Raw genomic sequence first — 12,637 nt, 5'->3', positions numbered from 1 at the left:
GTCCTCCAACTTTCCCAACTTTGAAACAGGCCCCCAGTGGAGAGCAAACTCGATTAGGTCCACAGGAACCAGTTCACAGGATGCAAATTGTTGAATGAAAATGTCAGCTGAACTTCCTGTGACCTTATGGCTTTATGTGCTTGTAATACAGAGTGGAAACAGCTAATCCTCTTTCGATTTTGTGTGTTCCTTTCCCTCTCTCTCCGCAGCTCCATCTGCAGTGACAGTCATCAGGAAGGACCGAACATCAAGAAACAGCATCTCACTGTCTTGGATGGAGCCAGAGAGACCCAATGGGATCATTTTGGACTACGAGGTCAAATACTATGAGAAGGTGGGGGCAGTTTAATTTCGACTCGCTGTGGGCACTCACTGCATTAACGTTTTAATTTGAAGTCATCATGTTCTTTTATTTGGCCTCATTAGGAATCTTGGTCCAGAGTACACACCCATATATCTGGGAGCATTTCGAGTCATTAGTGTAGGTGGATTCATTTGATTGTTTGAGGTGAAATAGATTCTTTTTGTTCTGCTGAGAGACGTTTTCCTGAAATCAAATGTTTAACCAGGTACTAATGTTCTCAAAATATTCGGACAGACCCTTCAGCCACTTGAAGAGAATCACCCACCTGTTCGCTGTTCACTATGAAAACTCTTTTAGAACACTATGAACCAGTGGTGAGAGGGCCTCGATGAAATCGGGTGGACCTCTCGAATTACATCATTTTACAATAAATTGGATACAAGTAATTTGACAATTAAAGCCGTATTTGCACGGGATAAGTCAACCCGATCTCATGGGAATTCGTACGAATTTTACAAGGTGGCTAATTCGTAACAATTCGTACGACCTCACTCGTACGAATTTGCTAAATCGTACATATTTCACGAATTAGCCAATTCGTATGAATTCGTACGAATGACCTACCCCTGACCCCTCCCCTAAACATAACAGCCACGTGGGTTTAGACAAATCGTACAAATTCGTACGAGTGAGGTCGTATAAATTAGTACGAATTAGCCACTTTTGAATCACTCGTACAAATTGGTCGTGAGATAGGATAGGATAAGTATTACCTGGTGACCTCTAGTCATTTGTAATAGTTGGGGAGGTTGTCTGTGATCTTAATCCTGTGCGAATCGGCCATGTTTGTAATTTGTAAAAATTCCTCTGCAAATGACCTACCAAATTTCGCCGAACACCGAGGTCCTGTGATAATTTAAGTCCCATGCGAATCTGACTTTCCTGTGCGACTTTTTATCCATCTTTCGCGAAGAATGGAGTCTGCGTTGGAGTGTTTGATAGTATTTTGGGTGTTGGGTCATATCGCTAATCACCACAACCATACAATTTGCAGAAAGAGAAAACTGAAAACCAGGAACATTCTTTTGTTTATGATAGATCATACAGCTAGACCTATAACGACAAGACATTTCCAAGCAATAGCCTATTGATATCATATCCAGGAGATAAGTCAGTAAATTCGAGTAAAATCACAGGTTTCGCTTATCTTGTGCGAATGTGGCACATAAAATTCAAATTCAAAATTTCAATTCAAAATCAACAAATATGAACATGCAGATGGATTTTATTTATTTTTGACTATCTATTTAGTTTTGTTTCCAGAACGCAATATCCTATCTGAGTCTGCCTTCTGCACCAATTTTCTTTCAGTCTGTGTGGGAAGTGCTGTAAAGGAAACATTGCTTAGTCCTCACTGACCAGGTCAGTTCATTTTAAGCCTTCTTAACAATCTGTGAAAGTGCCAGATGATCTCAGCTTTGGTCTTGTAACACTGATCTAAACACCACCTGCCCATTAAAGCCCTTGTGGGATACAAGCCCTACTTGCCCATCTTAAAGAAAAAAAAAAAAACCTTAACACAACCTCTCCTGTCACAACCCACCCTGGTCGGTCCTTTCGCTGGTTTCCTGCAGATGCCATAGTGAGCCGTAGACTTGATCGAGGGTTATTGTTGTAGCGCTGCTCTGTTAGGGTCAGTTTTCAGAGGACTCTTTCATGCTGTCAGATCCTGTGATGTCTTCTGCCCCAAGGTGAAGTGGGTAACGTCTCCTTCGTTATAAAGAAAGCGCGACTCTGGGTTTGGAACTTAACTGGGCCCTGACATTGCGGGAGACTCCTATCCCGAACTGGCAGGGGATCTGAGGGTGTGAAAGAAAGCCCTAGAACAGTCTCCAATGGCAACCCTCCAGGATTCTTGCCGCAGAAAAAACATTCCATAGCTTTGTGGATAAATGGCTCGACTGTATGACCACACAGAGACGCACAGAATGAAATCGTAGACAGGATTTGGTTGTCTCCAAGACGTGGTTCATCTTCATCATGACAAAAAGGTCTTACAAGTTCAAAATTGAAAGCTCATGCCAATATTGTAGACAAGCAGCTCATTTGAGTGTGTGCTTTCCACTGCCCAAATACTAGGGCTGAGTGATATACTGTAGCAAAAAGGGAAATTATATCTAGATATTTATCAGCCTTCTGACGATTTGTAATATAGCTTATTTACTTTGAGGTGGCTTATTTCAAATGAATTTCAATATATTGTTTCAACCCAATAGTCATTGTGGCCAAATTATAAGACAGTTAAAATACATTTTTAAAAGATGGCTTTAAGATTTTATGTTTAATTATTTATTTAAAATTGTATGTGTTGACACACGTTTACTGAATAGATGCAGTTTAAACGGATTCATGAAAACACATGCTTTTTATGAAACTTAATGGCCCAAAAATTTACATAATAGTTGCTTCATTTTAGATTCCTGCATAATAATTGCTGAATAAACTTCAAATGTTTGGGGGTGGTAAGATTTGATTTATTTATTTATTGTATTTAAGTCTCTGATGCTCACCAAGGCTGCATATATTAGATATAAATATAGTAATATTGTGAAATACTACATATAAAAACTGTTTTCTATTTTAATATATTTAAAAATGTAAATTATTTCTGTGAAAGCAAAGCTGATTTTTCAGCAGCCATTACTCCAGTCTTAAATGTCAACCGATCTAGCCAGTCTAATGCTGAAACATTCATCTTATTATTAATATGTTGATTTTTTTTTTAATTTTTGTGGAAACTGTGATCAACGTTCAAATAGTCAGCATTAATTTGAAATAAAAAAATATTTTGTTGCAATATAAAACTCACTTCTGATCAATTTGATGTGTCCTTGCTGAATAAAAGTTGTTGTTGTTTTTTTTCAATCTGACTTAATGTGAACTTTTGAACGATACTATATTGTGAATATTGAAAATATCCCCCAGTCATTATGAAAGGATATCTTACAGTGAGAATTACTTGTTAAGTTATTTTGACAGGGCTCTCAGAATTAACGGGGAATTTATTTCCAAACAGGGTTTATTATTACAGCCTCAGATTTACCGTATAAGCATAAGCACTGAACAAAAATCAACCGTTATGTAACCTAAGCTTCAGCAGAATGAGCTAATAAGTTAGCCATAGAAACAGTTTTAATCGCTTCAAGAAAGTTAGGCCTGCATGTTTCACGTGGAAACTTTATGAGTTGACCTTTTGAGGATAGCAGCTCAACTCTCTTGAGCCGAGTTACACACTCAGAATGTGTTCATGCATTTACATTGAATCCAAATATGCTGATATTAGTTTTCCATCTGCTGGTGAAAAAGGAGTGTTTGTTAGATTCATTGGACCCTGTGCTTCCTAGTGAGGACCTTTGTTATGTGTCTTTCTGTGAGATCAGTGAGGCCCAGAGATCTCTGCCTGTGGAAATGTGTTTGCTTGGCCCTAATCCCCTTATTTGCAAGATACATTTGATATTACACTCGGGGGCTCCTGAAATCCTCCATGTCTCATTTGACCCTGGGTGGCACAGTGTTCCCCGTTCACAATAAAATCTAGTCCTTCTCTCCATTGAATGCTGTTAATTACACAACCTTGTGAGGCATTGCTTCATCAGGCATAGCTGGAGTCGCCCAAATCCTACACAACTGGTGCTGCCATGTGGAAAAGCCAGGGACACCCTCGGTAAGACCCTCGGTGCCCCTTGATCTAGGCTGGCAGAGGATAACAAGCCACCTTCACCCTCACAAAACACACACTGAGAAGGAAAGGGGGCCCCAAATCGTCTTACCGGATTCACTGACACACTGGCCGCAGACTTGAACATATAAACCTCATAAAAGAGAGCCAGATTCGCTAAGTGACTTTTCAAAGAAAAATGTGGCATCAACGGGCAGAGTTCAAAAACACCATGATGTTTACACTGCATAATGTTGTATAGCGCAAAATCAAACAAACTGCGCTTAATGGATTTTCAAAAAGGCATCGGGATGCATGGTAACCGGAGTGATGCAGCTCCTGTGAGAAAGCAAGAGGTCCAATCCGGAGGTCCACGAGGCCCATGTTGCTTCACTTAAAATAAATCTCTTTTTGATTATATGCCAGGGGGACATACTCTGCTCTTTTGTGTGTATATATCAAATGAACAAAGCTACGAAAGAGGAAAGAGCCTTACAATTCAAGCATCTCTAAATACTTGAGCGCTCTGGCTCATGTTTCCCTGACGTTACAGCATCCTGGTCGCTCTCGTCTTTTTGGGAACACTCACAGATCTGCGTTTCCAATGTTCTCCGTGCAAGTGAAATGGTGCACACTGCACCATTTTTTTTTTTTTTTGGTCCGTTTATCGTATTGATCTCGCAGTGTATTTGAGAATGTTTATTTCTCGTCAAACTTAGATGGAAGGAGTGCTTTGGAAAAGCCATTTTATATTTACAGAATTTAGAGGAGAGGAAGGCTGTGAGCCCAGATTGCAATATTTAGACTGTCAAAGTAGAACATGACAAGCATATTAAATTCCACCAATAGCGCACTTGTCGAAAAGTAACAATTGCACGCCTTGTCAAACCCCGGAGCTGGGAGGTGGCTGAGGCGGACCTAGGACATATGGTAAGAATATATTTTTTGCAGCGAAAATTTAGACACACCTGTATGTGATTTCCAGCTGATCACATGGTGTCGTGAGCAGTGAACGGTGACACCCTGTGAAAAGATTTATGACTCGAACGGGGACGCATACAATATGACACAAGGTATTGGTTTCGTCTTCCGTGGCAGAGTGAATTTATATTCGAGGCCTCCTCAAACCATAAAAGCTGATGCGCTCCATTTGTGGCTTTGCATTCAAAGTTCAAAGATTAGAACTGGTTTCTGTGCTGCGTTCGGAAAAGAAGCAGGAATGATTGTCGTCAGATCCAGATCAAATGTGATGTTTGCATTAGTCACTGGGTTTCCACTAGAGTCCCGCTACATCATATGGATGTTTCTTTCCATCATGGGTTTTGTCAGTAGACGTCCTACCGCATTTATAAAACTGCTAGATATACAGATGAAAATCACTTTTTACAAACAATTGTCCACTGGTGACACTCACAGGCTCTTCGGGGATCCCAAAAAAGAGCTGTTTTGGATTAGTTCTTCATTCAAAAAGTACTGTGAGAGGAGCCGAAATACCAAAATATTGCATCTGGGGCTGTATTATACAAACTTCCTATCTTAATTCTTTGCTTAAGATTTAAAAAGGTCTATTTCCATCCTGAAATTGCCACGGTTGCTAAACAGATAGGATTTAGAGTTGGGATGTTCCTGTAATATCAACATTATCACGTCGCAAATGTCCAAAGCTCAGCCGCGCTGACAGATGTATAAAGGACAAGGACAAGACCATCTATGATCTAACTCCACCATCGCTATACTGGCTCTTTGTGAAAAGACATGGGAATAAAAAACAAAACATGCATCCTGATGAAATATGGCTTTTCATTTGTTTTGAATGTTCTAAGGAACATGTTCAAACTAAACTGGCGGTCTGGTTTTGATTTGTATAAGTCTGGTCAATGTCAAATATTATTACTTATGTGGTGAAATGTGTATTTAAGTTGTTAGGACACATATTGTGCATGCATATTTGTTTCCTTTATTTTTTGCTTATTATATTTCTTAAGGTTTTAGAAATGTTAAATACATTTGGAGGTCATGATTTCAACATTTTAGCCAAATTGTTTGAGTGACTTGGTCTGATGTAATTTTTGTGTGTGTGTATATATATATATATATATACAACGCATTCTCACCCCAAGGCGTCACCTTTGACCATGCTTCAATATTTGACGTTTTAGGCGGCATTTAGCGTCACTTACATGACGCGATCCTACGGCGTCATCTAACTGACGCTAAAGGAAAGCATCTGTTAGAGGACGCGGTTAGGTTTAGGTGTGGGGTGGGGGTAGGGTACACGCGATCCTAGGGCGTCATCTAACTGACGCTAAAGGGCGCCTAAAGCGTCAGATATTGAAGCATGTCCAAATGCTTCCCAAAGCGTCAGTTAAGTGACGCCTTGGGGGTGAGAATAGGCTGATATATATGAAGAGTTCAGATGCAAAAGCCTCTTAATGCCATTTGAAATTTTCTTCTAAAATGACCATTTTTATCAAGCTTGTATATTTAAGTTCAGTAATTTCACTTAAATAACAATTAATAGGTAATCTTCATTGCCATTTAAGTGAAATTACTGAACTTAAATATACAAGCTTGATAAAAAATTATCATTTTAGAAGAAAATTTCAAATGGCGCTTAGAGGCTTTTGCATCTGAACTCTTCATATATATATATATGGTTTAAAATTACTATGTAAAAATCCACATATAATGTAATATAATGTACATATAATTCCACAATTATTTACAGTATATGACAACATTCTATTAACATTAATAATTTCTCAAAATCAAAACACTTCATTACTGTCTCTTATGTTCACTGAGGCTGCATTTGTTTGATCAAAATTGTAAACATTATAATATTGTGAAATATTATAAATGCATAATTTATCTTACATCCTTCATAAATCAATCTAATATGCTGATTTGGTGCTCCATAAACATTTGATTTTTTTATTGTTCAAAATGTTCAATAATGATATTTTTTTCAATAATAATAATGTTCAATAATAATAATTTTGTATTATAATTAATGTTCAAAATGGTTGTGTTTCTTAATATTTTTTAAAATCTTTTATAACAATGCAAAAGTATTTAATGTCACATTTGATCAATTGGTAGTGTAATCCATTTAACATCTGTTTTAGCATTTTAAAAGCCTTGTTTCTTTTCTATTTGCTCACATTGTTATAAATGTGGCTATTATTGCTGTTTTATTTGTTTCTGATAAGCAGAGGATATTCAAAGAAATCCAGCGTATGTAACTGTACACCACATCTCTCATCTATAGTGACGTCTGACAATTATGGTCCATACCTTGGCGCATTATGAATCCTATTAGCATGTGTAGTCTAGACATGAAACCCAATAGAGCTTGATCTGTTACATGTTTACCGACCCTCGAAAAGATGCTCTCAAATCTCATTTGCCGTTAATTACTTCAGCCTGGGGAAATTTAATATCTACAGTGTGGACGAGTGAGCTGTTCTTAGAGGTCAACGATAGAGCAAAACGCAAATGAACTTTTGAAGTTTTGCCATAGCTAAGGCTGAAGACTGATAAGTTACATGGATGAATGTGCTGGATAATGCCGGCAAATGAGTGATCTCTCTGTTTGTGGGATGTTTTGCCCCTTTTTCTAAACTCCTACAATATACAACTGAAACCTCCGCTCTTTCTCATTCCACTCCTGCCTCTTTTTCCAGTCAGAGAAACATCTGGAAACAATGGTTTGAAAGCAAAGACGCCCCATAAATCAGTTGGGTTTTTTTTTCTCTTTTTGCTTGTAGAGAGGATCAGCGTACCACAGAAATCTTTAGGAAAGCCATAAAAATGTGAACCGAAGGTGGCAGTATATTAAGATGAGCTGGCACTGTCCCAGATAGCCTTAGATGCTCCCGATGGGCATGCGTTTTCCCGTCTAGAAACATCCCTTTCCTGTCCGCTCGTATGGTCATATGGTCTTTGTATGTCTCTAATGCTCATTATTACTGTTTAAGACAAGGCTTTGCGTAAGTGGCCTTGAGTTGCTCTTAAGTCCCTATAAGGCAAGTCAATTTATATTAGTAACAGTCCCAGGCAGCTGTTTTTAGGGTAGGTGACATGCCTCTACTAGAATAGGAAATTATTATTTAAAAAAATATATATATTCTTCAGCTTCAATCAAAATAAAATTACGACAACTTAATCAATTCAAATCCCGTTGGATAAAAACTAGTCCCAGCCCACATTTTCTTATTCAACATTTTTATTCAGCAAGGGATCAAAGGTGACAGTAAAGACATTGATAAAGTTATAAAAGTTTTCTATTAAAAATGAATAGTGTTCTTTTTAACTTTCTGTTCATGAAATAATCCTAAAAAGAATGTATCATGGTTTTCACACACAAAATATTAAGCAGCACAACATTAAAAATGAAAATAAATATTTCTTAAGCACTAAATCGGCATTTTAAAATATTTTTTTTGAATGAGCATGTGACTGACTGGAGTAATGGTTGCTGAAAATTCAGCTTTATATATTACATTTTAATAGACAGTCATTTTAATAAACAGTCATTTTAAATTGCAATAATATTTCACAATTTTTACTCTAAACTATAAAGACAATTGAGTTATGACCTCCTAAAATTGTTCACTCAGAAATTAGTAGTGAATTTCAGAAAGCAATGGCAAGTAATACATTGATTTTTTAAGTATGACTGAAATAGTATTGTATTCTCGCAAAATATACTCAATCTTTTTTTTTTTCATTTACAACTTAAAATTTTTTTTTTTAAAACGTTTTGATTTTTGATAAAACAAATACAGCCTTGGTGAGCATAGAGGCTTCTATAAAAAAAAAATAAAAAAAAAAATAAAAAACACCTTACTGACCCTAAACATCTGACCAGTGATGTATATGGGATTATAATGCAAATTATGTTGTGAAAAGCACTTTTCTTAGTGCTAAAGATATTATACATTATAATCACCAAGAAATTGATTAAATATCCATTGATCAAAAGATTCAAAGGTTCAAAATCACCATTAACCTCGTTCATTTATATTGCAGGCAAAAGATGCTCAGATGTTTATGCTCTGCTGAAACTAATGCAACTCCTTTCTGTGTTCTTCTTGGTTTATTTCCTACAGCAGGAACAAGAAACCAGTTACACCATCCTGAGGTCGAAGGGCACAAATGTCACACTGAACGGCCTAAAACCCGACACCACGTACCTGCTGCAAATCAGAGCGCGCACCGCTGCTGGTTACGGCGGGACCAGTCGCAAGTTTGAGTTTGAGACCAGCCCAGACTGTAAGCATTTACTTACTTTCTATCATGCTGTTCTCTATTTACAGTCACATTCCCCCAGTCACCACGCCGGATCTATGCGATCCATTCACAGCTGTGCAGAACAATATAGACAATAGTCACAATTCTCTTGGTTTCTCATCTCACACACCGTCTAGCAAGTCATTCACACAGTAAACCACTTGGTTAAAACGACACATGCTGTATCTTTTGTCCTGTGATGGCTGGCAGCTGTTGTCTGAAACACTATTGTAAACCCTATATTGTAGAGCAGCATTGCTGAAGGCCTTTTTATCTAATGAAACATTTATAGGAAATCAATGCACACTCATGTAATGAAATGATACTGTGAGTGGCTCTCCACAGGTTTCTGGGCATGATCACAGATCTATAGGCGCCTCTACAGATGTAGTAGCGAAATATACACCGTGGCACAACTGAGATCATAACTCATGCAGAAAAGGTCTGAATATGGAATTATGTGTCTCAGTCACTAGATATTCAATAATGAAAGAGATAAATGTGTACATTTTTTGTGTTAAATATTCATTAGTTGAAAATGAGTAGCATCATAAATGTTAAATGATTTGTAGAAGTTTATGTCTCGATATTGATTCATTAATTAATCTGATAACTCGATTATTTAGTACTGGGTTTAAAAAGCTGCGGATTTAAAAAGGAACAAGGTTCCTTTTCCTGTAGGACCAATTTTGGATTAATTTGTTCCTTATGTTCAGAGGTATTGATTTACATCAGCTTGCAAACTCCTGCTGCTTCCACTCTCTTGATTTTTGTGAAAAATGATTTTTTTCTTTGTCATCACACTCAATAGATGTCAACACCATCCAATAAAAAAACAATAACTGTAATCTCATGTCACATGTTTATCATAAATATTTACAATCTTGCATTTAAATTTGTTAAAGGATGGATTCAGAATACAGGATTGTTTCAAACTTACTGTCATTTCCTGAAGGAAAACAGACGGTGTTTATGGAGCTAACAAAATAACTGTATTTAATTTTTCACTTGACACATGTATATAAATGCAGAAACAGTTTTGTTTTTCTGTTGTTTTACTGTAGCTACATCTACTACAAATGTGGAAAATTACCTAAAAAAAATTGCACACAAAAATATGCACACAATTGCTTCACAATATATATATATATATATATATATATATATATATATATATATATATCACAATATATATATATATATATATATATATATATAAATCACCAGAGTTTGTGTGACCCTGTTAAACTTATATATAAAAATATTATATATTAATATATATATATATATATATATATATATATATATATATATACTGAATGCTTACTTAATTGCATATTAATTGCTATTAAATGATTACATGCAATTAAATGCTAGTTGAAATTTAGTATATCTTTATATGTAATTTCATAATTACTTTTAATGTTGAAATATGGTTAAAGTGTAATGCTTAATGCTCTGGTGTGTGTTTCCCAAAAGCGTTGTTAGCCAACGGTTGCAAGTTCTGTCGTTAAAAAGGCCTTCACTCAGTGTTTCCAGAAAACATAGTTCTAACAAACATTCACAAACAGCGTTGCAAAGTTGTGTGGTTGGAACGACAGGTCTCGACCTGTGGTTAGAAGCTTCGTTTTTTTTTTTTTTTGCATGACGTGGAAACAACATCCTTATCTTGAGAAAAATAAGCAAGCTGAAACTCAGTACATTTTTTTTTTAATTTAGAATCAGTTTTAAAAAGTGTACATAATTGTTTTTAAATTGTTAAAAAAACATGAAAGTGTACTTTAAGTATACACTTAAGCATTTCATTTCATCAATATTGTATTATCTGCACGTGCAGTTTATAAAAAACATATATATATATATATATATATATACAGTGTATACTTTTAAGATTTGAAATACCCTGCAAGTGCACATTCTATACAATTAAACTCATTTCTGATTCCTCAAGGGTATATAGACTATCTTTTTGATTTTTTAAGTATTCAGTTATGATCTGAGGACAGGGGGTTTAAGGGTCAGTGGCAGATAATGTCATTATTTTGATCAAAAAAAGAAAACAATCTAATTAAATTTTACATTTGACCTTTGAGCAGCAAAGAAAGCCCTTGAAAAGCTGCATAATCTGTCCAATGTGTACATAAAAACCTGCCTTTCTCTCTCTCTCTCTTTCTCCCCCAGCCTTTTCCATCTCCAGTGAGAACAGTCAGGTGGTGCTGATCGCTATCTCCTCCGCTGTGGCCATCATCCTCCTCACTGTAGTGCTCTACATTGTGATTAGCAGGTCTGTCTGTCACTCAAACCACAGTCACGCAGGGCTTTAAGTGTGCCCATCTTGAAGCTGTCACTTTGCTGTCTCAAGTCTCTCCCCAGGACCCTTGATTCCCCCCCCCTCTTTAAATATGAAGTATGAAAATGTGTGCCCCTTCATGTGTGCCCCTAGTTGTAGACGATTCACTTGGCAGAAGCTTTGTTTTTTTGTTTTTTTTTGTTCCCCTGCCCCTGCTTTGCCGAATGTAACGGGCACCCTGAGAGTCAAGTGTCATGTCATGCAGAGGAGCTGATTTTGGCAGACTGCACCGCACTGAATCTATGGCTTATTATAAGACCCCAGAATACTGTCATGCCTCATAGCAAAGCAAAACAGTCAAGTTGTTACTGGCTCTGACTTTAGTCTGTTCAGGTTTTAGTTTCTTTGTACATCGTTTAGAGAAGAAAAATGTTCCAATTAAAGCTGTTAAGAATAATTAACGCTTTTCATCACTTTAATTGACAGATTGTGTAGATACAGCAAGTCCAAACATCCAGATGAAAAGAGGCTGCCCTTTGGCAACGGCCACTGTGAGTATATATATCTTATATACTGTATATCTACTCTTCGGTCTTGCAAGTATTCAGGATCTTTCCAGGCATTTAATACCCATTCCTTAAAAATATAGTAAACATAAAAATAAAGTTTTGCTGTGGTATTTATTTTTAAATGTCAGACAGCCCACAAAAACCCAGTAACGATGAAGGTTTTTAATAATATCCTTTGCTCCCGCGTTACAGCAAGCCAATTGTCCACATGCTACCATTTTTCACACTGGCAGAGGTATAAGGAAGGAGATTTAATGGAGGCCCACACTATTTCTCTTAGATTAACCTGCACAAGCTGCCCTGTAGGACTATAGCTTAGGTAACTGATTAGGTCATCCATAATAGAGCTATCCATCTTGAAACCCAGCAAATTACCTTTCTTGACAACCTTAGCTTCCTATCGTTTAGATTCAAATCAACAACCTCTGTGACGGAATTTGCTATTTTTTCCACTCGACCTC

The 12,637-nt window shown here is 36.7% G+C and overlaps 1 protein-coding gene across 2 annotated transcripts in view; it reads left to right on the top strand.

Moving 5' to 3' along the window:
- Nucleotides 1-12,637, top strand: part of epha3 (eph receptor A3) — a 120,684-nt gene that overhangs the window by 77,504 nt on the left and 30,543 nt on the right. For both annotated transcript variants that reach the window (XM_039683306.2, XM_039683307.2), the window contains exons 6-9: nt 210-334; nt 9,137-9,299; nt 11,499-11,601; nt 12,094-12,158. In XM_039683306.2, the coding sequence (XP_039539240.2) occupies nt 210-334; nt 9,137-9,299; nt 11,499-11,601; nt 12,094-12,158 (456 nt within the window). The remainder of the gene's footprint in view (nt 1-209; nt 335-9,136; nt 9,300-11,498; nt 11,602-12,093; nt 12,159-12,637) is intronic.

The sequence above is a fragment of the Pimephales promelas genome, chromosome 7 (assembly GCF_988280905.1).
Source record: "Pimephales promelas chromosome 7, fPimPro1.hap1.1, whole genome shotgun sequence".
NCBI classification, from domain to species: domain Eukaryota; kingdom Metazoa; phylum Chordata; class Actinopteri; order Cypriniformes; family Leuciscidae; genus Pimephales; species Pimephales promelas.
The sequence above is the reverse complement of the archived record's forward strand: the minus strand, read 5'-3'. Positions and strand labels throughout refer to the sequence as shown.